General features: G+C 54.2%; 1 protein-coding gene across 1 annotated transcript in view; it reads right to left on the bottom strand.

Moving 5' to 3' along the window:
• Positions 1–20,111, bottom strand: part of TNFRSF1B (TNF receptor superfamily member 1B) — a 35,605-nt gene extending 15,494 nt beyond the window's left edge. Inside the window, exons 1-3 of the mRNA XM_055419609.2 lie at positions 19,946–20,111; positions 2,542–2,641; positions 286–414 (exon numbers count right to left, since the gene is read on the bottom strand). Coding sequence (XP_055275584.1) covers positions 286–414; positions 2,542–2,641; positions 19,946–20,023 — 307 coding nt within the window. The 5' untranslated portion in view covers positions 20,024–20,111. The remainder of the gene's footprint in view (positions 1–285; positions 415–2,541; positions 2,642–19,945) is intronic.
• Positions 20,112–27,194: the final 7,083 nt, after the last annotated feature.

Below are 27,194 nucleotides of genomic sequence, written 5' to 3'. Positions count from 1 at the left end.
GCCACAGAGTCTCTGTCACAGTATGAAAAAGCACACCTACTTTCTCAGGCACAACGTCCTCAACTCTAACAAGGGGCACCGTCTCCCCACTGCTGCTCTTGGCCTGCCTGCCCCAAGGGGCTATTGAAGAGGATGATAAACAGTGAAGTGTTGTACTATACATGTGCCCTAGGGCATGAAAATAAAGGTCTAGAATAAGCCCAGCCAGCTCAAAGGCAAAGGGGCTGGAGTTCATGGGTCCAGGAGAGGATGCCCGGGACCACCCCTTACTCTGAGCCGACTCACCAGAGCTGCAGCGCGAGTTACAGCTAAAGCATGCGGTGACCAAGTTCCAGAGCTGGGTGTATGTGCTGCTCTCGCAGGAGGCACATACGGTGTCTGAGGTCGTGTTGCATAGAGACTGTACACGGTAGCCTGAAAAAGTGAAGGCCAGGCATCTCAGTGGAGGAGGGCAATGGGGCAGGGGGTGGCTTCTGCCAGGACCCAGGCTCATCCTCTGTCCTCCAGAGCCCCAGAGTTCTGAGGCCTAGTTGGGAGGCTCTTTGATAGAGTTTCAGCTCCTCCATCATCTCCCATCTAGATGTGTACCAGCCATCACTCCATCTCTGAACCCTGAAGCACTCCTAAAATATCTTCCCCTCTGCTCTTTTTTAGGGCTTGCCTGGTGGCTTAGATGGTAAAGAGTCTGTCTGCAATGCAGGAAATCCAGGTTCAGTCCCTGGGTTGGGAAGATACCCTGGAGAAGGCAATGGCTACTCACTCCAGTATTTTTGCCTGGAGAATTCCATAGACAGAGGAGCCTGGTGGGCTATAGTCCATGGGGTCACAAAGAGTTGGACATGACTAAGTGACTAACCCTTCCTTTTCTTCTCTTTTCAGGTGCCTGGAATTCCACCATTGGAACTGCCAATTATCAGTCAATAACACTTTAGTAAGAACTGGTTTACCAGTTCTTATTTTAAAAAAATTTTTTTATGTGGACCATTTAAAAAATCTTTATTGAATTTATTCAATATTGTTTCTGTTTCATGCTTTGCTTTTTGGCCACAAGGCATGTGGGATCTTAGCTTCCTGGTCAGGGATGGAACTCACAACCCCTGCATTAGAAGGCAAAGTCTTAACCACTGGACCACCAGGGAAGCCTTATCCTTTCTTCTTTATAGTTGACTGAAATTCTTCATCTGAGAAAGGTTAAAAAAAAAAAAGACAGCAGCAGTCATCCCGGGTATTCTATCAAGGATGAGGCCATGGGACTCCTGGGGGCCTCAAAGAAGGTGTGCCTGGGGATGGAGAACACCCAGGCAAACCTTGAAGAAGTTTCTCTTCTGAGCCCCATTCCTATCCTGCACCTTCACTGCTGTGCTATTCGAATGCCTTCTTACAGAGACCCTGCCAGTTAACAGAAGAAAGAAGTGTCACTTCCCTGGGATCTCTTAAAATGACCATGGTCACAGGTGCATTTGTGCCTACCCACATCTCAAGCTCGTGGCTCAAAGCTCTCCAGTGGCTTTCTAGATCCTGCAGAATAAAATCTAAACGCCTTACCATGGTCCCCGCTAACTCACTTGGGGCCACACACGGGCCTGTCTGTTCTCCAAGTGCACCAAAGAAGCTAACACCTCAGGGCCTTTGCAGCGCTGTCCCCCCATATATCTGCATGACTCACCTCCTGCACATCTCTGCCCACGAGTCAGCTCCTCAGAAAGGTCTTCCATGACCAGCATGTCCCACTCTGCCTCCATCTGCCCTCCCCTGTCTTGTTTCCTTCACAGACCACACGTCTATCTCCTCTATTGGTTTATCTGTCTTATGCCCTTGTTAGAATGCAAAATCCATGAGGATGAGGACTTTGCCTGCCCTGCTCTCTGTCGTGTTCCCAGCATTTGGTGCCTGACACTTAGCAGATGCTTTATAAACGTTACAGGGATGAATATATAAACAAACGAGTGGATGGACAGCCCTGGGAGTTGGGCTGCCTGGCTCTCCCAACTGGGATTAGGCCTCAGGTCCACCACTTGTGAAATGGGCAGCAGTCACTGACTCAATCAGATATGCACTGAGAACCTACTATGTGTCAGGTATTGTGCCAGGTGCTGGGGATTCAGCAAAGAACAAGGCACACAGTCCCTGCTCTAGCACAGTGGGGGCTATAGAGGAGATCCAGGCCATGATCACACTGTAAAAAGAGCTGCTGCCATGGGGGCTGCCAAGAGACAGCAGGAGCTCAAAGATAGAGCCCAATCTGACCAGGCAGTATGGGCAGGCTTCCTGGAGGAGGGGGCCATCAGAGGTCTAAAGGATCAATGGGAGCGCACCCGGGGAAGGTTGTTGGGAAGTGTGCCAGGCAGAGAGAATGACATATGCGATGGCCCAGAAGCAAGAAGGACCGTGGGGGTCAATTCATGGAACCAGAGGGAGCTCAGTAAGTCTGAGGCCATGACCCTGACCCCCTGACCCCCGCACACACTGACTCTCTTCAGGGCACCAGCAGCCTGGGACCCAGCCAGGCTGAGGGCGAGGGCCCCAGCGGCCACCCCTTACCTGGCGGACATTTGCTGCAGCACATCTGGATCTTTTGGTTGTAGAATTCTTGCTTCCGGCATGAGCTTCCAGGCTCTGGGATGTAGGGGGTAAACACAGCCTGGAAGGGGGAAGGGAAGGACAGCCATCAGCACGGACTCCCACATCGCCCTCTGTGCCTGGCAAGTGTTTGGCTTTCTCCCTCCTGGAGTTCTATCTGTGTGGGGACTTCTCCCTTTGGTGAGGGGGGCAGACAGAGGTAGAAGAGATGCCTTCTTTAACCTCCTCTTCACCCCCGTCAGTGTAACACACTCACGTCTGCAGGCGGAGACACCAAGGCAGCCGCCAGAGGGTGGGGGCCGGCTCCTAACCCTACACCCGGCAGATGTGAGGCCCTGAAGCCTCCCAGAAGGCGGTGGCCTCGGCCACAGAGAAACGCAGTGCTCAGTCGTGTCCCACTCTTCTGCAACCCCATGGACTGGAGCCCACCAGGCTCCCCTGTCCATGGGATTCTCCAGGCAGGAATACTGGAGTGGGTTGCCATTTCCTTCTGCAGGGAATCACAGAGCTCAGCACAAAGTGCCCATGCCTAGGCTGTGCCCTCTTTCCTCCTGCACCTGGTACTCACCCCTCTGTCCTTCCAGCTGAGTGCTGCCTCCTCTGGAAGCCTTCCCTGACTCCCCCAGGCTGATTCAGGTTCCTCCTGCTCTGGGCTCTCTTTAAACACTGAATATGCCCCCTTCTAGTGATCATCTCATCGGGCTGAAATGAGGTACCTTCTTGTCCTCCCAGCCTGCTCTGATGCCTGTGTATGCACATGTGTGTATACCCATGCACACACACACACACACACAGAGTCCTGGTGCTTCTCCCTTTCCCGTCTGGTCCTGAAGCAAAGCCCCTTCTCAGGGCTCCTCCTACTTATTGGAGGTGGCTGGGGGGACTGTGTGGCACTGCATGTTTCCAAAGCACCTTGGAAGGGTCTATTATAATGCCAACTCCCTCCCCAACAAAGGGTCAGGAGCCCAGGGGTGGACCCAGAAAGCTGAAATGTGATTAAAAGAAGAAAACCTGCCCAAGTGATTCTGATGCTCCGCTGCTGAGCAAACCTGACTGGCACACAGGCTGGAGCAAGATGAGCTGGGGGTGGGTAAGGGCGGAGAGCAGTGATCAAAAGCTGCGGGAGCCCCAAAACCACAGAATCGTGCTGCCCGCAGCCCCCTTCACTCCAGCATTCACCTGTGCATTCACTGCATGGGATGGGAGGGCTGGTCTGTCCCCGCCATACCCCTCGCTGCAGTCTGCTGTTCCAACGGCTCAGACTGAACACCCCAGGCGGCAGCCTCTCCCATCAGACAGGGAGGAGCCACAGCTCCTTCCCTCCAGCCCCATGACCCCCATGGGGGCGGGCACAGGTCTCAAGGACCCTGCATGCAGTGGGCTTCCTCCCTACAAGCACCTTCGGTGTAACTAGGGGAGCCCCTCACCCCTGCAGGCCCTGAGAGCTACAGGCCCCACAGCTTCTGGTGGGGAAGGACTCCTCCCCAAGATGCAGCCCAGGGAGGCCTGCCCTCCCTGGGGGAGGATTTCCTGTCAGGGCCCAGAGGATCTGACGGGAAAGGGCCCTGCTGTGGCCAAGTCTGGCCTCTCTCTCCACCCACAGGGCAAGGGTTCTGGGACAAAGGCAGGCAGCTGGACCCCCGGGGCCCCCTGGTCACTGCCCGGAGTGGCCTCCCTGAGGCCTCTCATCCCAGGTCTTTTCCTGTCTGAATCTTGCTATGAAAGATCTTCCCTACAGTTCCTCTTGCCTCTCTGACTCCAGCCTGAGCGGGCAGAGGAGGTCAGCTCTCCTTTAAGTCATCTTGACGCCTGTTTATCCTCTTGGACAAAAAAAAATACTGCCATGTCATGGCTAAACAATGAGGAACAGAAAGCCCCTAGCAGAGCGGGACAAAAGGTCACTCCCTCCATTGCCCTGCTCACTAGAGCAGAGGCCAGGCCAAAGCACAGCCCTGCAAGTTGGGCCTCAGGTCAGCAAAGCCGCTGTAAAAGCTGAGGGTCCTTGGAGGCCCCCAGAACATGGGGAGCAGCCTCTGGGAAACTTAGGGTTATGCAAGCTTCCAGTTCTTTTGTCTGGGGTTGGGGAGGCTCAGAGCCACACAACATCTACCCACAGGAGAGTCTGATTGACATTTTAAAATGAGGAAATGAATTGGCTAGTACTGGATTCACTCAGCATGCTCAGCAGACCTAACCTTTCAAAATACAGTGTTCCCAAGAAAAAACCTGGACCTCACTGATGAGCATTAACCACCCATTTAACAGGTGGTGATCTGTGACCGTGTGTGTGTGTGTGTTGAGGGGGGAGATTGGAGAAGACAGATGATGAATGCATGATGGATGGAGGGACGATGGATAGATAGATAAGAGAGGGAAAGATGATGATAGAGGAAAGGAAGGAAGGAGGAAGGAGAATGAGAAGGAAGAAAAGAAGGATGAATTTAACATCCAATGTGTAAGGCACATCTGAGTGTACCCATTTCACAGATGGGAAAATGGAGACGGAAAGAAGCAAACCCACCTCCCAGGGTTTCCCAAAGGAAATGCCAGGGCCTGGCTGGTGGCAGGACTGTGCCCAAGGGGCCATTAGGGCCCACACTTCATCCACCTCAGGCCTCAGAGCAGTTTCACATCGGAGTCTGCAGCTCCATCTCCTCTACGTCCCAGGAGCAACTGTACGTGCTCCACCCACAGAGAGACTCCTCCCCAACATTTCACAGATGCTCCAGAGGTGAAGTGATGCACCCAAGGTCACATGCCCACGGCCCCTAACCTGCCTCCCTTCTCTTGAGGGGCCCAAGCTCCCCTTCCCTGGATACAGACCCAGGGCCCCAAGCACCACCCAAACCCTCTCCCACCATGTGCTTCCATCACTCCCACCAGGTTCTCAGCTTTGGCCCTTCAAGAAGGACGTGAAAAAACTGGATACTCATTCAGTTCAGTTCAGTCGCTCAGTCGTGTCCGACCCCATGAATCACAGCACGCCAGGCCTCTCTGTCCATCACCAACTCCCGGAGTTCACTCAAACTCATGTCCATCAAGTCGGTGATGCCATCCAGCCATCTCATTCTCTGTCGTCCCCTTCTCCTCCCGCCCCCAATCCTTCCCAGCATCAGAGTCTTTTCCAGTGAGTCAACTCATTGCATGAGGTGGCCAAAGTATTGGAGTTTCAGCTTTAGCATCAGTCCTTCCAATGAACACCCAGGATTGATCTCCTTTAGAATAGACTGGTTGGATCTCCTTGCTGTCCAAGGGACTCTCAAGAGTCTTCTCCAGCACCACAGTTCAAAAGCATCAATTCTTCCACCATCAGCTTTCTTCACATTAGGCACCAACTATGTATCAGGCCTGGCTGCAGGTACTTTTTAAGATCCCACTCCCACCCCTTAGCAAGTGTGAGCCCAATTCACAGCTCAGGGAGATGCAGTCACGTGTCTGAGGTCTGGGAGGGGAGAGGTGGAGATGCGATGTGACCCTAGCTCTGGTCCCACTGGAGAAATCTTTGGTCCCCTCCTCACGACAGCCGAAGGGGCTGGCTCCTGGGATCTGCCCTCTGCCCTGAGTCACCACCGTGCCACCAGCTCCTGTTCAACCACCTTCATGCTGAGCAGAGCCCGGGGCGCTGGCTCACGTGGGCACTGGCTCACGTGGGCGCTGGCTGTCCCTCAGTCCCTCTCTTTCTCTCTCTCACACACACACCAGTGCAGGGGATCTCCCTCAGCTTCAGGCCAACATCCTCTGACTTCAGCTCTGAGCTGGTTTCCCAGGTGACCACGCAGGAACCTCAGAAGAGCCAGTCTCCGGCAGCAGGCAGGGACCTCCAGCATCTGAGACTGGGCACTGCTCAGACCTGCCTGAGTCACCGGGCTTCTGATCTCTCAGGAGCAAGCAGGAGCGAGGCCACCAAACGCTCAAAGGTAAGAGGCTGTGAGCAGGGAGGGCTGGCCCAGCTAATCCATGGTTGTGCCAGGTACTAGAGAGACGTGTGGGAGCCGATGAGGAGGAGAACAGGACCCAGAAGTGGGGGCAGGATGGAGGCACAGCAGCTCACGATGGGCTGAGCTGGAACCTTAGAGATCATCTCAGACAACCTCCCATTTACTGGTGGAGAAAGACATGAGCCAAGGAGGAAATGTTCATTCGTTCAACAAACACACGGCACGCAGGTGGTTCTAGGTGGCAGGCATTCAGCATCAAATACATGCAAGTCCCTGCCCCAGGAAGTTGGGCTCTAGTGGGGGAGACACAGATGCACGGTGGAAAATGGGAAGTGGTAGCAGGAGCTAAGGAGAAGGGAAAAGCAAGGCGAAACAAGGGGCTCCAGCGAGGATGTGCTCCGTGTGTTCCACACACAGCCAGGGAGCCAGGCAGTGAGACTATGGTGGGCGGGGCGAGGGCGGTAGGAGACAGATACAGCAGCACCTGGTCCTCAAAGTTTGCCTCCTGCAGAGCTGTTCACATGCATTACTGTCTCTCTGACTCCTCAGCCCAGCGCTGTGAGGTCAGTACTACTATTATTCCCAAGCCACGGATGAGAAAACTGAGCCTCAAAGAGGTCTCTTCACTTCGAGCCACGTGTTTCTTCCCCACCCCAGGAAGACTGGATCTTAACCTTCCCCACCACAGGGCCCACCCCAAAGGTATTCCCTCCCCCACTCAGGCAGCTCCCCTACTCTGGGCGGTTACAGGTTTCTCTGTGCCTCAGTTTCCTCATCTGTAAAATGGCTGTGTGGCCTGGTTGAGGTTCTAAGCTCTTTCCAGCTCTGGCTTTTTTTTTTAACTTTTTATTTATTTTTGGCTATGCAGGGTCTTTGTTGCTGCACAGGCTTCTCTCTCTAGTTGTGGCGAGCAGGGCCTACTCTCTAGATGTGGTGTGTGGGCTTCTTATTGCAGTGGCTTCTCTTGTTTCAGATCACGGGTTCTAGGGCCCTCGGGTTTCAGCAGATGCGGCATGTGGGCTCAGCGGCTGCGGCTCCCGGACTCTAGAGCACAGGCTCACTAGTTATGCCATACAAGCTTAGTTGCTCTGAGGCATGTGGGATCTTCCTAGACCAGGAATCGAGCCCATGTCTCCTGGATTGGCAGGCGGATTCTTTACCATTAGGCCACCAGGGAAGACCTAGCTCTGCCTTTTTAAAGATGGGTGTCAAAAAGCTCAGCCTCTTCCCAAGACCTCAGGAGGATGAGGTGGGTGGGTGGGCCACACATGTGAGAGATGGAAAAACTGAACGACCTGGAATGTGGGGGCTGGGACATCAGGCAAGACTGAGGGTTGGGAGGTGGGCTTCCCAGCCCAGCTCTGTCCCTCAAACCCTCTCCCAGGTGAGGACAGCCTGAGCATGTGGTCTCTGGAAGGAGGGGAGTTGAAGATGTCCATCCTCCCAGGTACACAGACACCTAGCATCACAGGAGTAACAGTGGCCTTAGTTCAGAGGGTCTGGCTCCATGAATTGGACCTAGGGGCATCACTTACTCTCTCTGAGCCTCAACACTGTCATCTGTAAAATGGTGACATAACACCTTGCCTGTCTCCTCCTCCCCAGGTTATCGTAGGCATACAGGCCGGGGGGTGTTAACTGGGGTCCATCATCTTCTCCCAGACTCCCAGGAGACCCAGGGGAAACTCTAAGGGTCTGCACACAGTGTGGACTTGTGTCAGATGACATATTGGAACTGGGCACTCTCTGCCTTGGTTTCAGCTGAGATCAGGCAAGGCAAGGACAAGTTGTTGGAAGTAGGCTACCCAGCTCTGGTGAAGTGCTGGGCAGCCCATGCGGGCTCCCTTCCCTCCTAGAAGGGAAGTCTGGGGAAGCAGACCTGTGACCCTTGGAATTTTGTGGTCACCCTCAGGCTGGCCCCGGCCCATTCCTCCAGAAGCCTAAGATCAGGAGACCATGGCAGGTCAGCTGTGGGACAGAGGAGTGAGCCTCCTTGGAGCAGAGGGAGGAGAAGGCAGGCTAGATGCAGGTGGTCTCCAAGGGTCATTACTCAAGAGGACCTCACCTGGAGCAGTGAGGGGACCCCAAAATAAAGAGTTTGGGCAAGTGGCCAAAGCCCAGGGGCCAGGGGTCCATTAAGCGGCCAGAGGACACAGTGTCCAGGCTAAGGACAGGGATGTGGCTGTGAGTCCTTGAAAGGAGGCGAGCCACAGAGGTGTGCAGGAGGGCAAAGCTAGAGAAGGACCAGACTCACCTGGTGAGTGAGGCAAGAATTCTCTCGACTCTGCTCCCTCCCCAGCCCACCCCTCCCCACTCTCACCCTAGAGGACCAGAAATGGCAGCTGGCCGGGCCTGAGGAGGGAGACCAGGGCAAGATGGGCACAGCACTGTGGCCCACCCAGCAACGTCAGGGCCAGGGAACCAGGCAGGTCACTCTGATTCTGGAGCCTGAGTCAGCACGCTCTTTTGGGGAACTGGGCAACCCTACAGCAGCTGACTTTCTGCCTCCCTGCTCCCCAAACAAGACTCTGCAGGCACCCCAAGGTGGGGGCCCCAGCCCCTTCTCCTATTTATAAATAGACTGTGAGAGAGGAAGGCAGAGAAGGACAGGCCTTGAGGAGGAGGAAGAAGAGGCCGCCACCAAGACTGTGTCATCTGAAAGCACAAAATCTACAGACCCTCGGCCCTTCCTGCCAGCATACTGATGCAGCATTGTGGGGGGCTCCAAGGCTTCTTGATTTTCTGGAGACCCCCCCCAACCTAGATGCCAGTACCCATGGGAAGGGGTCCGAGTCCCAGCCCTCCCTGGGAGCATCCCTGGGCACAATGAGACCAGGAAGGGGACATGATGGGGGAGGAAGCCACGGAGGAAGTTTCAGGCTTACAGAGTGGCACATGCCCCTCAAAACTCTTTTTCACAGAGCAGGAGGAACAGAGAGGCTGCTCAGACCCGGGAGAAGCACCTACTGTGTGCAGACAGTGCTGGGGACATTCCCAGGCACTGTTTAATCTCTGAAACAACACAATGAGGTCAGCATCACCCCATTTTAGAGATGCAGAAACTGAGGCTTCCAAAGATTTGATACCATTTCTGGGACCATGCAGCCAACAAGAAGCAGACAGGCGTTAGTCTCAGCCACATCTCCCTCAGTGTCCTCAGACAGTCTTAGCCCTGGCATCTCTTCTTGCTGCCTCGTTTTACAGAGGAGGGGCCCAGAGAGGGAGAGTGACTCCTCAGAGAACACACAGTGAGCAAGGCAAAAGGGTCTCTAGGATCCCAGGGCAGACAGCACAGCCTGGGGAAGAGCAGAAGAATCTGCCCAAGGACCCAGGGATCCGCGCACAGATGGAAACCGGTTTCAACCAATAAAAACACCATACCATTTCCATGGCAGGTCCCTGGGTGCCTTGACGGACAGTGAGACATGGCAGAGCCATTTCGGCCTAGATCTTAGGGGATTCTCAGGAGCCCCATGGACTTCGGGGTGCAGCCTACAGGGCGGTGACGCCGGAGCCAGGCGGTGGAGGCTTGTCTGCCGTCACGGGGACACGGGGCACCTGCGTCAGGAGGCCCGACCACATCACAGGCAGCGGCCTCGGGTGACACATCCCACTCCTGCCCACTGCCTGTGATGTCGTGTTAGAAGTGAGCTGGGGGCAGACAGGAAGCCCCAGCTGGTATCCGGTTCTTGGGGCCACGCTCTGTGCTAAGCACCAGGGTACAAAGATACCAGGGTGTGGTCCCTGCCCCTAAGGAACCCTCAGTCTAGTTGCAGAAAGCATCCCCAACCCTTTCCATCCCCCCAACACAAACCCCCTAGGACAGGCCATATCACCTCCTCGATCTCTCTCGGTCCCGCTTTCAGCATCTCTCTGCCACCTACAACCTCCTTACTCTTTCTTGGTCCCCAGGCTTTCCAGACAGACCCGATGTCACCTTCCTACACCAAGTCTGGCCCGAGCTCAGTGTTCTCAGCCTGGTGTCTGGGGGTCACTGCCCGGGCCATGCCAACATCTCCCACCCCATCTTCACCCTGCACTGTCCCCTCTGGCTCCCTCCCCCTCTTCCAAGCCTCCTCCTGCTGTTCCCTCTGCCCTAGTATCCTGCCCACCCCCATCACAGGGCCAACTCTTGGGCTTCTTTCAAGAGTCCTCTCCACTAGTCAGGCCTACAAATCAGGTCTCTTTAACTGCCAAGCCTACCATATCAACACTACTCAGACCTTTCCACCAAAGGATCCTTAATGGAAAAGGAAGAAAAATAATCTAAGGAAGGAGTTCAAATATGCTGGCTCCATGAAATTTTAAGTCTTATGTTTTACCATGAAACTTTTCTATGTCATACCATAATATATATGTTTGGTTTTTGTTTTTTTTTTAATTTTTATTAGAGCATAGATGATTTACAGCACTGTGTTAGCTATACCTTAGTTTTAATGTGAAAATAATGCTTTTCCTCGAAATTGTAAAGTAAAATTGACACTCCAGAAAAAAAAACAAAAGAGTCCTCTCCACTGTCATCTCAAGGAAACCTTCTCTGGGGGTCAGAGGTTCCCCTGAGGGCTCCAGCGACAACCTGGGTTTATCTCTCTACTGCCCAGACTACTTCTTAGTTAAATTATTTGCTTCCCTGTATCTTCCCATTGGGTCTGCACCCTCTAGTGTGAGCTCTGAGCAAGACATCAGGTTTCGGTCCCAGCCCTGTCACTCACCAGCCTCAGTTTCGCCATCTCTGAAATGGGGACAAAAGCAGTGCCCACCTCATGGGACTGTTATGATGCACTGGGCCAAGGCATGTGGAGTGCTGAGCTCTCCACTGCCGTGCCTGGCAGCATTAAAAACTGAGCATTACTCGTTAGGTTTTTATTACTCATGGCTCTACGCCCAGCCCAGTGCACAGCCCACAGCGGCGGGGGGTGGGGAGGGGTGCACCTAATAGCTGCTGAATTGTTTAACAGAAGCAAAAGTTTTCGTTTCCAATTAGCTGAAATGAGCTGGGGCTACAGCATGAGAACTGGGCAGGAAATGGGCACATATATATAGAGAGGGTGGCATCCCCAGGCTGGCAGAGCCCCTCACAGCCACTGCAACCACTGTGACATCCAGGTGGTAGTTAAAAATGAAGCTTGGAGGGAGCCATCTGGGGTGGACTCTTGGCTCTGCCTCTAGTGAGCTGAGAGCCTGAGCCCAGAGCTTAACCTCTGTGCCTTGACTGACTCTCCTATCAAATGGGGATGATACCGGTGACCCCTCCCCTGGTGGCCTCAAGGACAGATGTCACTGGGGGCAAATGATGCACTAGACCCTTGCCTGGCACCCACGAAGCATCCAATGGCCGTCAGTCCTAGCTCAGGGTTCACTGTACTCTCCCAGCCCTCAAAGGGAAGTGACGGGGGAGGGTCCCTTTTCTCCCCACCTCACCACAGAGAGGAAACCAAACCAGGGAGAAGGTCCCGAGGTCCTGGCAGCAGAGGCAAGCAGTCCCCCAGAAGTCCTGGCCCTCTGCCCATGGTGAGGCTCATCATATTTCACACTGGAGATGCTCAGGCCAGCCCTGCCCAGCCTTAGGGCCACCCCAGCAGCTGCCAGGGTGACTGAAGCCGGGCTCACCGGGGGCTGACCATGAGAGCTCCAGGAACACAGGGGGCTGTCAGGGTCCACAGTCATGTTGAGGGGGCACGGTTAAGGCCAGAGAGGCCTCATGTTGCAGATGGGGTGGGGAGGGCCAGCTCCCCCTTCCTCCCCAGTCCTCTGCCCCCACCTTAGGTCTTAGTCCCACCCAAAGCCCACCTCCTCCCTGAAGCCTTCGAGTCTCTCTTCCTGTTCTGCCGCCATTCCATCAGCCCAGAGTTCTTGCCTAAACTATAGTAACAGCCTGTCCTTCCCATTGAGGCCTGAGTGATCTTCCTAATACACCCTCTGCTCTGGTCACTCCCTTACCCAAAAACTCTCGGTGGCTCCCGGCTGCCTCAAAGTGAGTGTGGTAGCTGAAAGCATGGACTCTGGGATAAAGATGCCTGGCTTTGAATCCAGGCTCCCTTCTTACTGGAGGGAAGCATCAAAGGTGTTTTGCTTTTCCCCCCCCAATAAACGAGGCTTAAAAACCTCAGTATATACCTAGAGGGACATCTGTGAGAAATAAATGAGATAACACATGTAAAGTGCTTAGGAAATGCTCCAAAAATTATAGCTGCTACAATGCTTTAATTTTTAAATTTTGTACAACTGATCCTGAATGGCCTATAGCCTCGGGCTTCCCTAGTGGCTCAGCAATAAAGTATCCGCCTACAAGAAAGAAGATGCAGGTTTGATCCCTGGGTCAGGAAGATCCCCTGAAGAAGGAAATGGCAACCTACTCCAGTATTCTTGCCTGGGAAATCTCATGGACAGAGGAGCCTGGTGGGCTACAGTTCATGGGGGTCACAAGAGTTGGACATGACTGAGTGACTAAACCACCACCAGCTTATAGCCTCAAGTACCATCAGGGCCTCTAACAAGGCTGTTGCTTAATTGAGAACGGTCTAGCGACTGTTCCCTGCTATCCATCCTCCAACTATCCACTCAGCCCAATCTTGCCCACCCTCCAGGGCTCAGCATTTAGAAAGATCCCATGTGGTCACTGCAGGAAGAGGAATGTGGGGGACAGAGTCAGGAAGGTGATAAGAAAGATGGGGGGTGGACCAAGGGGTCAGGTCAGGAAGAGAGTGAAAACATGGGAGGATGGAGGGGAGAGAGGATAGGGCATCATGACATGAGGCGGGAGATGGGGGCCTGAGAGAGCCGGGAGGACAGGACAGGAAGCAGCAGGACTGGGGGCTTGTGAATGCAGAGCAGGAGGGGACAGGCTCACCAGGGACAAGCTGAATGAACCTGGAGCCTCTGCGCATGGGTGACAGACAGAAGCAGGGCTCTGGGTCGACAGGAGAGGGCAGGGAGGGGTGCCCCGGATGCTGGCGGGGGTCCCGCTAACTGAAGCCACATGCTGGGGCCCTTCCTCAAGAGTCAAGTCCAGACCTCGGCTTTGAGCCGGAGCCTCACGGAAGCCAGAGCAGCAGGCCACCTCCTGCCCAAAGTCACCAAGCCTCCCCACCATCTCCCCTCTTCCCCATCTAACAGTCAGCACTGAAGGACTCTAGAGTGGGAGTGAGCCAGGTGTGCTGGTCTCCGCTGAGGGTCAGAGAGGAGAAGAGAACTGGCCAAGCCCTCTGAAACGGGAGGCCAAACCACGGCTGGGCCCGGGACCCCACTCCCGGCTCCATGCTCTGCTCACTTCCACAGTCTTGGGCATCTCTCCTGAATGGCACTGAAGAAGGTTTTCTGTGAATGGCCTGGAAGATGCCCGTCCATAGCCTCCCTGCCCCAACTCCCTCCCCGAGCCACTCTCACCCTCCAGCCCACTCAATTCCCTGAATCTGTGGCCACGTCACCCATACCCACCACAGGGCCAGGTTCAGATGGAAACAGACAGGTGGGCTGCTGTCTGGACAGCAGAGGAAAACAAAAGCCCCTGGGGATTTCTGCCCCATCTTCCATCAGAGCACTGAATCAACCTAGGGTCCTGGCTCCGAAGCCGGGGACAGACCAGCAGTTTGCTGACCAAAGGGATCCACCCATGTCCCTCGAAGTCACCCTGTGCCGCCAACTGTTCCCACATGTGCCCACACAGTGTCTGCTCCCAAGAGTAGGAGGGTAGCTGGCCCTCCCGGGGCCAGGGAGGTGGGCTCTGAAGCCTCATGGGCTAGCTAACAGGTCTTGTTCTAGTAACATAAGGCAGTATCGTGATCCTCAACCTCCGCAGGCGACAACCAAGATGCAGCCTGTTCCAAGCCCTCCTCCCCTGCAAAGAGGACACAGAAGCTAAGAGGTAGGGCAATCTGACACAATCAACAGGACACCAGGGCAGAGACAGAGCTGAGGCCTCCTGGACAGCTGCCCTGCCCCCCAACCACCTCCCCCAGCATTGCTCAAACTTGGGGCAGTCGGAAATCAACTCCTGCAAACCCCTCTCCGTGAACAGACACTTCCTCTTCCTGTGCACGGACCTCAAGAGCCCCAAACCACAGTGATGTCACCACCAACTGTGACCTCACGACGCGACACGGTGGAAACTGACTGTGGGGTCCAGAGTCCCAACCCCACAGTCAACATCTCAGCAGAGGGGCATTCATGCCCAAAGCCCGGGGACTCAGAACCGGGGGGATGGCTGTGCAGACATATCACCGGGACAAAGGCTTCTTCAAGGAACGCCCTCTCCCCACTCAAGGCTTCCCTTTACCTACAGGATCCCAGGCAGCAGGTCCACAGTGATGCCCACAGCACAGACTTTCAGCCCCAAAGTCCCTGAACATTAAGAGGGGTAACTAGGTCATGAGGGGTAGAGAGGTGAGGAACCCGTGAAGCCTACTCTGCCTGAGGGTTGCGCGTCTTGTCTTGGCTGCAAGCTGACCAGCAGCCTTGATGCTACTGCGGCCTGAGTCACAGAAATCATTCCAGCCAAAGCAAGTGGGATTGAGGTCAGCAAGAAGAGAGATTGAGAAGCAGAGATATTAATGGTGGGGAGGGAAGGACTCACCTTCCTGGGAAAACTCTTAAACCCCCTTGCCCCCAGTCTGTGGCCTGTGTCAAGCACAAACAAAGCTGGTGCTTCTCCAGCACTCCAAGAGTGTGTTAGGATCAGTGCTGTTAGGTTTTATAGAGACTGGGGTGCTTAGGCCCAGAGAGGTTAAGTAACCTGATCAAGGTCACACAGTGAGCTGGTACTTTAGTGCACAGATGGAAACTCTGGTCTCCTGGCCCCCAGGCCAATGCTCCTTTATCAGGAGGACTGCTATCAGGGCCCTGCTATCTCAGAAGCCACTTGGAGAATGGCAGTCATGGACAGCATGACCTCAGAAGAGCCTTCAGAGGGCTTCCCATTCTCAGGGTTACAAGTAAACAGAATCTTCCAGATTGCAGAGGTCAGAGATGGAAGAGATTTTAAAGGCAGTCTGGAGTCATCCCATGCCCATCTTGCTGATGGTGAGAAAGCCGAGGCCTTCTGTATCCTCTCCGCAGCAAGGTCATGAGACTCCCCTGTTCCATGCCCTGTGTCCCCCGTGTGCACCCTCAAATGAGATCCAGCACCTGTCACTCACTGAAAGGAGTAGCGGGAGTGGAGGATTTCCTGACCGCATAGCGTTTGCCACACATCAGGCACCCGAGGCCAGGCAGTTGGGCAGGTGGTGTGAGGAGCCCCAGGAAGGGGGCCTTGAGCAGGAAGCACAGCCAGAAGGGGGCCAGGAGGGAAACTGTTCTTTCTGGGCAGGAGCTCTGGAGGTCTGCCACCCCTACCACAGGGCCCTGGGAATCTGACTCCACGGGGACTCCCAGGTCCAGCAAAGCCACAGATGCTCTAACAACTGCCAATGGGCTGCACAACTTAGAAAGCACTTTTTAATCCTGACAACCAGCCAGAGAGGTGGAGGATCATCCCCATTTTACAGATGGGAACACAAAGGCAGGCCTCCATAGATGGACAGATATATCAAGGTCACACAGTCTATAAACAGTAAAGTATCGGGTGAGCCAAGGTCTGTCCACCTCTGAGGCCGGGGCCCTTCTTCTAAGTCATCAATATTGCTTTCGTGGGGCCTGATGGGATGTCCCGAAGTGGGAGTCACAGCATCTCTGCTTTGTTCCTGTTTCCCTTGGTAGCACCCCTCTCTCTATCCTAAACCCCTGACTTCCCTCCCTGCCTGCTTCCGGGCAAATCACATGCTTCCTGGGTTCCTGAGTCACTGCCAGTGGGTGGCCCTGTCACGGGCTGAGATGGGGTGTGGGCGGGTGAGCACTGTGGGGAGAGCACTGCTAGCCTCAGCAGACCTAGCAGAACAGAGGAAGAGCCCAGAGAATCACCCCAGAGAGGAGACAGACTGGAGCCCAGACCCGCCTGCCACCACTGGCTCTTCAAACTCAGCTATCTCATCCAGAAAACAGGGTCATTACAGAGGTCAGATGAATATTTTCAGACATTAATTCACTATTTTTTAGGACTAATTACATGTCAGGCAGTGTTCTAAGCCAGCAGTTCTCAATTGGGGTAATTTCTCCCCCAGGGGACATTTTGCAGTATCTGGAGACATTTTTTTTTTTCTTTTTTTGGCTGAGCCTCACAGCATGCAAAAGTCACCCCACTAGGGATCAGACCTGCGCCTCCTGCAGTGGAAGCGCAGTCTTAACCACTGGACCACAAGGGAAACCCTATCGGGATATTTCCAACTGTCACAACTGAAGGACAAGTGCTGCTGGCATCTAGCGGGTAGAGGTCAAGGACTTTGCCAAACATCCTACAACTCACAGGACAAGTCCCATAGAACCACCTAGCCCAAATGTCAAGAGCACTGAGAATGAGAAATCCTCTTCTAGGTTATGAGTCTACAGTAGTGAACAAGTCCCTGCCCACACCTTACTTAACATTCGAGTAGAAAGACACAATGCATGTGAAAGAAATTTAATAGGCCAGGAGTGTTATATAAAAAAAAAAAGCAGATTATGGAAGTGAAAGTATCTGGAGGGGAGTTTGTATGTAAGTTGGCCAGAAAACGCACCCCTGAGAAGAATTCATTTGAGCAGAAGGAAGTACGGGAAGGAGACCAGAGGAGAACATTGGAAGCATTCAAGGTAAAGGGGAAGCAAGTGCAAAGGGCCTGAGGCAGGTGTGTGTATGTCACAGGTTTGAACAACAGAAAAGCAGCCAGCTTTGTATAAAGCTGAGAACTAAGTTGATGTGTAGAGCCGAAGGTAACACACACACACACCCCACGGATGGCAGTAAAACTCTCCCCCTCCATCCTTCTTGGTTACTCCTCCAGGAAGCACTGATGGTTAAGACCGTAAATGTCTCCCAGCCCTGGAAAAGAAGAGTGCTCCAGGAGCCACTGGGCCAGGCCCCAGGACCACAGTGAGGGCTACATCCTCAGCCAGCAAACAGGTTCCCCTCTGGGATCTCAGACGGGGGCAAAGGGACATCCCAGTACAGCAGGTACCCTGGATCACCCATCTCCATCAAAGGCCGATATCTCTAGGCCAAACTGGGGGCCCCAACCTCCCCCCAAGCAAATAATAATAAGGCAAACAGAGGCCCCTCAGCCTCAGGATTTCCAGGGGACGGTAGGTCACCCAGCAGGTAGAGGTCCCCTCAGCCCCCTCCCAGCAACAACAGAAAGCTAGACAACTGGGGTCCTGCCCACCCCCATCAGTCGGCACCAATTGCCCACCTAACCTGTCACCTTTACTGGCATTTCTTTGTTGAATGAATGAATGACTAGATGAATGAATGATGCATTTCACACCAGCTGGCATATACAGCTTTTAAAGGAGGCAAAAACCCAACTGGCAAAGTGATTCTCCTGCATCTGCAGTCAGTTCAAGTCTCCTTGGGGCTCTTTCTGCAACTCGCTCTGTGACATCCAATATAACTGGTCATCACCAAGTGCCAGGGACCCGGCTGGGGGCAGGCGGGGGACACAGGCACGGGGAGAGTTCAGTGAGAAGGGCTTTGGAATCAGGCAGACCTGTATTCAAACCTCCTCACCCCCTACCCTCCAGTTCTACAATCCTGGGAAATGTCGTAACCTCTCGGAGACTCAGTTTCCACATCTCTAAATGGGAAGACCACCTTGTAGGAGGTGCTATGAGGAAGGTTTCAGCAAGATTCTGCAATTAAATTCAAAGCCTAGTACCTGACACTCAGTGGGTATTTAAAAAACAGGTGTTGTTGTGGTGCTAATAATAGGGCGGAAGATTGCACAGAACCTGTCCTCAAGGAACATTCCATCTGGCCTGAGACACAGGGGCAGCAGGTGGGGTGGAGGGGAGAGCAGTTTCTGCCTTGGCCACTGGGGCCCTTTTGCTTCTCAGGCAAGGAGAGAGATGCTCTACTTTGAAGATGGTTGCTCCAGCGATGAGACAATCCTGGGAAGGAGGGAATAAGCTGATATGGGAGCTGGTCACACGGGAGGGAAGCGAGAGATTCAGGCAAAGCCCTCTAACAACTCCAGGACAGGAGGCCGCTTTCCGGAAGAGAAGCCCCATGCCTCTTCCACCCAGGAGTTCACATGACTCAGGTTTGCCAAGGCAGACAATGCCCCTAGTCTTGGTACCCTGCAGGCAGGCTGGGGACCACAGCTCTGGGCATCCATACTCAGGTCTTAGAGTTGGGACTCTCCTGACCTCCTCTGTTTACACAACAATCTCTGGGGCAGCGACCCGCCCCCACACCAAATGTGAGTGAGTCAGTTCTGATCTGACAGCCTCCATCCCCTGCCCTGGAGAACTGGAATCTAAGGTATCTTTAGCCTTAGCCTGTGAGTCACCTCACATGAGTCAATGCCACCTCCTACTTTCTTCCCTGGTCAAGATGTCCAGACGGGTCATTACACACCCCTCCACAAGATCATGAAAAGGGATGAAGGCACACCTCCTCATTTGCCAAGAAGGAAAATGAAGAGATGTCCTCTTGAAGGGAAGAGCACCCTCCCGTGCCCTTCTATGAAATACAAGGAGTTTGCTGAGCCTCAGTTTTCCTTCTCTGCAAAATGGGGCCATTCAGTCTTAACAGCCACAAAGGGCAAAGGAAGAGCAGTCCTCTGCACACTCTCCCTTGCTGTCTGGTGAGTGCAGTCAGTACTGAGTAACAGCTCTGGGGTCTCTGCTCTCCATTTTCCTGGAGGCCCTTAGAGATCATGTCAGTCTTGACAACCAGCCCAGAAGTTCGCCCTCACCCTTGTCCCCAGATCCTCAGGGAGGTCAGACCAGGGGAACTCTAGGACAGTATCCCCATCACCCCAGAGTCCAGACAGGGCAGACTCTGAAGTGGGGTCTGGGCAAAGGACACCGAAGACAGGCCATAGTCTGAATGTGCCCTTATTAGGCACTTACTGCACACCTGCCCTATTCTTTTAGAGGCGCAGCCCCAGTATTTCTAAGAAAGAAGAAAAGCATTGCCCAGAAGAGGAGGAAGTCTTCTGAAGAAGGTGCCGGGCATCTGCAGTGGGGACAGCGCCCCAGTACAGTTCACCGCCTACCCTCACCCCAAAGCCACCCTGGGGAGGGCAGGGGTCGCAGGGGTAGCGGGAGCTGGGGTCCAGAATCTGGCTGGGATCTGTCCAGAGCCCGCTGGCCGGCCACCAACGCCCTGGGCTGTGCTGACGGAGGGACCAGGGTGCAACCCCCGACCGCGGTGTCCAGAGTTCCAGACCTCGGACCTCGGCAGCACGTGTGCCAAACCCGAGGTCCCCTAAAGGCCTCCAAAGGCGCGCGCGTCTGCTCCTGTTTCCACGGCCCGGAGTCCAGCTCCCGTATCAGGGCGCCCCGGGGGCGGGGGGACGCGCGCCAACCCGGGGGTGGGTGGGATGGCATCCCCCGGCGGGGCCGCGCGAGTCACCTACCTGGGCGGGCACGGCGCGGCCCGCGGCCCAGAACTGCAGACCGACCGCCAGCGCGGCCCAGAAGGCGGTGGGCGCCATTGGTGCGGGCGGGTTGGCCGACCCCTCGCGCCCTTGAGCGTCCGCTCCGGCTCCGCTGCCTCGGCGCCTCCGACTGAAAGCGAAAGCCGGCGCGCGGCCCGAGACAGGCCGGGGGGCGGGGCCGGGCGCGGACACACCTCCTCGCCCTCCTCTTGCACCCGCCCCCGCCGGCCGCCCTGCGCCGGAGCCCGGACTCGGCGGAGTCCCCCCGCCTCGGCGCTGGGCCCGGACCTCCAGCGCCAGCCACTCCCCGCCCGCCGAGACCCTGCCACCTCCTTCTAACATCCCCTCCTATTAGAATCAAGCTTCCCCGAGGTGGCGCGGGAAACCCTCACGGGGGACAGGCTCCTACCAGGCTTGTGGTTGCCCCGAGGCTTTGCTCGTCCACCTGCCCGCGTCCACCTACCTCTCCTACCCGCGTCAGGCTCTCCACTCTCGTGGGGGAGTGGGGCACAATTTTGGGAACATATAGCACAAAACTGACACGAGCTCAGCTAGGGGCGTCTTTGATTATTCACTCATTAAGACTTTAGAGTCGGACCACCTGTGTCTGAGGCTCTGCATTAGCCTCGAAGAGATAGTCTGAAGATTGAAAGTTATGGATTAAACATGAAAGTGAAAGTCACTCAGTCGTGTCCGACTCTTTGCGCCCCATGGGCTATACAGTCCATAGAATTCTCCAGGCCAGAATACTGGAGTGGGTAGCCTTTCCCTTCTCCAGGGGATCTTCCCAACCCAGGGATTGAACCCAGGTCTCCCGCATTGCGGGCCGATTCTTTACCTGCTGAGCCACAAGGGAAGCCCGTACCATAGTATATATTGGACTTGCCCGCTGGCTCAGTGATAAAGAATCTGCCTGCCAATGCAGGAGACGCAAGAGACACAGGTTCAATCCCTGGGTCAGGAAGATCCCCTAGAGAGGAAATGGCAACCCACTCCAGTATTCTTGCAGTATTCTTGTCCCATGGACAGGACCCTGGCAGGCTACAGTCCATGGGGTTGCCTATAGTCCCTCAGGACTGAGCAACTAAACAACAATAGAGTATATATTATATATGCTTGTAAACTTGTAAGTATCTAAGTAACTTGGTAAGCTCTGTGTGCATATTAGCTGTTACTTCTATTCTTCATCTGCTCATTTATCCTTAAACATTCTTCATACCCTCCTCAGAGTGAGCCTGGCCCTGCCCTGACCTCCTTGAGTCCCCAGTCCTGGTAGCAGACAAGTAAACAGAGACTGGGACAGAAAACTGTCCAAGAAGCTATGGGAGCCCAAAGGGGGCCTGGCCCAGGCCAAAGGCCACGAAGGCTGGTTTCCCTGGAGTTTACATCTGAGCACCCATTCTAGCTGCCACTTTGAGTGCTAGGGCTTCTAATACCAGGCCCAGCCCTGAATGACCAAAATGTTCCACCAGCCCTAGGAGTCCTTGCCCTTGGCACACAAGGTATTTCTGGGGGGCAGGGTGGGCAGGACTTTATTCTCCTCCCTCACTGCCCCAAGACAGGGGACCCCCTGCTCTGGCCACCAACCCCAGGGGTGGGGACGGTAAGGATGATGCTTCCAGGCAGTGAGTGAGAAACTGGGAAGTGGCCCTTGGGGGATGGAAAATCCCACCTCCTGATCAGGAGACTGGGAAATTACCTGGTTCCCACACATTTCAGAGGCATGGGCCATGCTGAGGGAGCATAGCCCACAACATTAACTCTGTAGAGAGGGTCAGCCTCTAAAGCTGGCAGGAAGATTTCTTCTGGCCCTTACAAGTCTTGTCTGGGAGCAGTTTGGAGGACTTCCTTATCCCTGAGAGAGAGCCAAGACCAGGAGAGGAGTGACACCTCCGTGGATGTCCCCTGCACACCCCAAACCCAGTGGGTCCCCCTGACTCATCCCCTCCAACAGCTCCCCATGCCAGGGAGCAGCACCACCACCACCCCAACCGTGGGGATGCTCCGGGAATCCCACCTTCCAACTCAACTCCACCAGCTGGACTTCAAGAGACGGGAAAGTTTTGAAGTCAGGACTTCAAGACTTGAAAGACAGGAAAGCAAACCCTCTATCTAGTGATCCTATGAAAGTGAAAGTGTTAATCGCTCCATTGTGTCCGACTCTTTGTGACCCCATGGACTGTAGCTCACCATGCTCCTCTGTCCATGGAATTCTCCAGACAAGAATACTGGAGTAGGTTGCTATTCTCTTCTCCAGGGGATCTTCCTGACCCAGGGATCGAACCCAGGTCTCCTGCATTGCAGGCGGGTTCTTTGCCATCTGAGCCACCAGGAAACTTAAGGCTGGGCTATACAAGGTACTTAATACAGAGGAATTGGTTATAAAGATGTTAGAGAAATTAAAAGAAGAATTAGGGGAAAGGGATACTATTCCAAGCTTAGCAACTACAAGAAGCCACCACCATCTCTGGGGCCGGAAGTGGCATTATCAAAGCCAGGAGCTGGGACATCTAGAGTCATCTGGAAACATGGAGAAGACAGAGTCACTGTTAGAGACAGGGCATGAGCAGACAGTCCTGGCTTCTCCTGTCCTCTCACCCTCCAGCTGCCCACCAGTGCTTCCCATTGGCCAAATCTAAGATAGGAGCCATTTAGGAAAGGAACCTGAGAGATGTAGTTTGTTGAGATCATCCCACTGCAATGGAAATTAAAAGACGCTTGCTCCTTGGAAAGAAAGCTATGACAAACCTAGGCAGCATATTAAAAAGCATAGACATCATTTTGCCAACAGAAGTCCATAGGGTCAAAGCTGTGGTTTTTCTAGTAGTCATGTCACAGACATGACAGTTGGACCCTAAAGAAGGCTGAGCACCAAAGAATTGATGCTTTCAAATTGTGGTGCTGGAGAAGACCCTTGAAAGTCTCTTGGACTGCCAGAACGAACCAGTCAAACCTCAAGGAAATTAATCCTGAATACTCATGGGAAATACTGTTGCTTCAATACTTTGGCCACCTGATGTGAAGAGTCAACTCATTGGAAAAGACTCTGATGCTGGGAAAGATTGAGGGAAAAGGAGAAGGGGGCAGCAGAGGATGAGACAGTTAGATGGCATCACCAACTCAGTGAACAGGAATTGGGGCAAACTCCGAGAGATGATGAAGGACAAGGAAGCCTGTCATGCTACAGTCCATGGGGTCACAAAGAGTTGGACACAACTTAGTGACTGAACAACACTACAATGGGGGTGGGGTGGGAGTAGGGGCTTGATAGCAAGGCCTGGAGCTGAGCACAGGCAGATAACCTGTGAGGGTCTAAGGAGAAAGTCCCTTATTACGTTTGTTCTGCGTGAAATCCTGGGCAAGTCTTGGAGTTTTTCCAGGCACTTCCAGGCAAGTCACCAGATGAGAGTCCAATCCTGCTCTGGGGACTCAACAGAGTTGCAGTCTCTTATCCAGGGTGGAGCTTCTCCCTTTGTCCAACTGAACCCTGGCTGGAACCTGCCTAGGAGTGGGAGGACCCAACGACTTCTCTCTTGATCCTGCCGACTGTGTTGGGGAGAAGGTTTTGGAAGCAAAGGGCGCAGTGTTTCATGGCAGCTAGAGTTGTCACCACCACCACCACCACCCCCTCCCCACACACAAACATACTGGGGCCTCTGGGCGGCAGTTTCCTGCTCATTCTCTCTTGGGGCACTCTTGCAGGTTTCTAGGAGACCTGTTTACTGATTGCTCTGGCCAGAGCTCCCTAGCACCAGACATGCTTGAGTCTCCTGCTGACCACAGCTTACCATATCTCCCTTGTCCCCTACATGAGTGGTGCTCTCCAGGCTCCTCTTGTCCAAGGTTCCTCCCCACAGGAAGTGCCATGGGTCAGAGATGACCCAAGGGTGGTTTTCTCCCTGGAGCCCATGGTTGTTGCCCCTTTGCCCTACACTGGAACAGCCTGGCTCCCACCCATGCACCCTGTCTCATTCCAACTCTGCCACCTTAGGCCCTTCCAGCTACAGGCTCCAACTCACATCACCCAACTCACTCACACCTGGATCAGGCATCTGCTGTGTGCCAGACCTGGGGTGCTGGGCACTTAGTAGTACACAAGCAATAAGAGTCTCCCATCAGGGGCTTCTCTGGTGGCTCAATGATAAAGAATCTGTCTGCCAATACAGGAGACACAGGGTTCGATCTCTGATTCGGGAAGATCCCACATACCACAGAGCAACCAAGCCCATGCACCACAACTATTGAGCTTGTGCATTAGAGCCCAGGAGCTGCAACTACTGAGTCCACGTGCTGCAGCTTCTGAAGCTCACGTGCCCTGCAGCCCCTGCTTTGCAACAAGAGAAACTACCACAATAAGCTTGCACAATCCTATTAGAGAATAGTCCCCACTCACCACAACTAGAGAAAAACCCTCCCAGCAATGAAGACTCATCACTGCCAAAAATAAATAAAACAGTCTACCATCAGTCTTGTGGTCCCTAAATGCCAGCAATGTCAAGCTCTGAGTGGACCTGGTAGCCCTCCTGCTTGCCCGGAGGTAAGGGGAAGCACCCTCGCCTCTCCCTTGAGAGTCAGCAGGGGGCACTCATCACCATGGTGACTCCTGCCCCCCCAAATTCTTTCTCTTGGCTTCTCCAACCCGACATCTTGTTTCAGCAGTGGGTAGGCAATGGTCGATTTCTGGCCAAGTCATTTGACATTCAGTCTCTTGGCGTGACCTGTATCGGTGGCCCAGGACTCTCTCCCAGATGGGGTTTTGATCTTAGAACCCAGCATATTGTACATGTCATTGGTACATCCACAACAGCATGGGAGACACCTGGAATACCCTGCCCACTGGATCACTTGGCCCCTCTACTCCTGCCCCACAGCCTGGTCCTGGCTTTGACTTTGGCCATTTTTCACTTGTGATGCTCTGATGGCTTCCAAACCAGTCCCCTGGCCTTCAGGCTCTGTTCCTCTCTTCTGTTAGCCAGGGTGTGGCCAGGGTCAGCTCTCAAAAGTGTAAGGCAGTCATATAATTCCCTCTAGTCTAGTCATTCTCAACCAAGGGGTGATTTTGCCCCCTCCTTCAGAGGACATTTGGCAATGCCTGGAGACATTTTGGGTTGTCACCATTGCAGGGGGCAGAGACTACTTGTATCTTGTGGCTAGAGACCAAAGAAGAGCTACTAAATACCCTACTATGCACAGCACAGCCCCCTGCAATGGTGTTTTGCATAACAGAGAGTTTTCCAAGCCCAAATGTTGATAGTGGTGAAGCTGAGAACCAGTGCCCTAACCCATGGCTCCCCGCAGCAGAATTGAGCTCAGCCTACTTGGTGAGATGCTGGAGACCTTCACATCCCGGTCCAGCCTGCCTACCAGGTGGATCTCTTGCACCATGACCCCCACCTCCACACTCTAACCACCCTGGACTCTCTAAAGCATCCCGAGTTCCCACTCCATGCCTTTGTCCACCTGGGTCCCTCTGCCTGGGATATTTTTCCCTCCTGTTTGCTGGATGATCACCTATTTGTCCTTCAAGTCAAAGCACAGCTCTCTCTTCTTGCTGAGACTTGCCCTTAACCACACCCCACCAACCCAAGCAGGTCTGGTCCTTCCGCAGACCTTTAGCATGACACTCACTTGGGTTTGGTTAGTTGCTTGCATGTCTCCTCTCCTTTCTTAGTAATTGTGGTACTAGCAGTCATTAGAAGTCTTCTCTGGGCCAGATGAATTACACACGTTGTCTTGCAACAGAGAGATCCAGCTTATATGGCCAGTAAGGGGTACTTTCTGTATCCCTCTGTCTCCTGCATGAGTGGTGGCCTCCTGCCTTCCACCCAGGGCTTGCTCCCTGTAGCAAGCACTATCAATCAGAGAGGACCCAAGACTGGCTTCCTCCTAGGAGCCCACAGTTGCCCTTCACCCTGTACCTGAAGCAGCCCAGCTCACACCCATGCACCCTGGCTCACTCCAGCTCTACCGCCTCAGACACTTCCAGCCACAGGCTCCAACTCATGTTGCGACTTTTATGAAGCACCTGCTGTGTGCAGCCCTGGGGAGCTGGGCGCTGAGAGTGGAAGCAGATGAGCATCTCCATCAGCCTTGTGGTCTCTAATCGCCTGCCATGTCAAGCAAGGGGATTGAAACACATAGCCAAGGAGCTCTGCTCAGCTGACTGCCTCTCACTGCTGGACTGTGTGATCCTCAAGGGCAGAGCAGCTTGGTGACAGTCCCCTCTATTTCCCTGGTGGCCAGGTGATACCTGGAGTGGGGGCTCAGTACAGCTGAAGTGGGTGAAGGCTGCATACAGGATGAGCGTGTGCAGAACACGAGAGAGGGGTGAAGAACTGAGTCAGCAAATGAATGGTTGAGTGATTGTCAGGGTCGATGCCCCAGAATCCAGTCCAGTCCAATCACTCCCAGGCCCTGTGCACTCAACCAGGTCTGCCAGACCATGTACCTCAGAGACCCCTAGCCCCACAAGGCAGAAAAATCCCACTTGCTCCTTGGTAAAGGGTGGCAGGCTGGTTTATAGAACACAGAACCATGGCCCTCTGGTCTCCGAATCAGGGGCAGCATGTGCAGTGTCTGAACCCTGGGGCTCCCTGGAGCTCCCCCCACTTCCCAGTGTAGCCAGTAGCTCTTGGAAAGCCCCCAGCCATCTTGCACACACCACCCCAGCAAGCCAATGCCTGTGCTTCACAAGCTGTGTAGAGGAAGGCTCAGCCCAGCAGGCATCATGGATGGGAACAGCCAGCCTGTTCACCCATATTTATTGAGCACCTATTGTGTCCTGGGTGTTCACATTTGGAGGAATGGCTCTGCAGCTTCAGCCAGCAGCTGTTGGAAGGCATAGGTGGTCAGGGTGTTTCAGAAGGCATTGCTGAGGGTAGGCTTGGAGAGGTGGTTTACACTACGGGGGAGTTCTCAGAACTGGCCTTCAATGGGACTTGGTCTGGGGGGGGTTCCACTGGGATCTTGTCTTAGCCAGCAGGACCTCACTGCTGGCCTCACCCAGTTTGGCCCACAGCCTGAGCAGGCGACCTTTTCTCTTATCCCACTGTCCTGCTTGTCTCAGCGCCCTGGATGCTCAGGGCCAGCCCCTTGATGACTCATGTCCCAAAATCTCAAAAAGGAAGTAGAGCTGGGGTGAGCCGCAGCTCTGCAACTGCCTCCTCTATCTGTTGAAGCCTCCCACCTGCCTTCCCACCTACCCCAGGGCCACGTCTTGGTGGGGATG

Source organism: Moschus berezovskii, chromosome 17 (assembly GCF_049115385.1).
Source record: "Moschus berezovskii isolate FMDL1 chromosome 17, NW_MosBer_1.0, whole genome shotgun sequence".
In the NCBI taxonomy this organism is placed as follows: domain Eukaryota; kingdom Metazoa; phylum Chordata; class Mammalia; order Artiodactyla; family Moschidae; genus Moschus; species Moschus berezovskii.
This window is presented reverse-complemented; position numbering and strand designations above follow the sequence as displayed.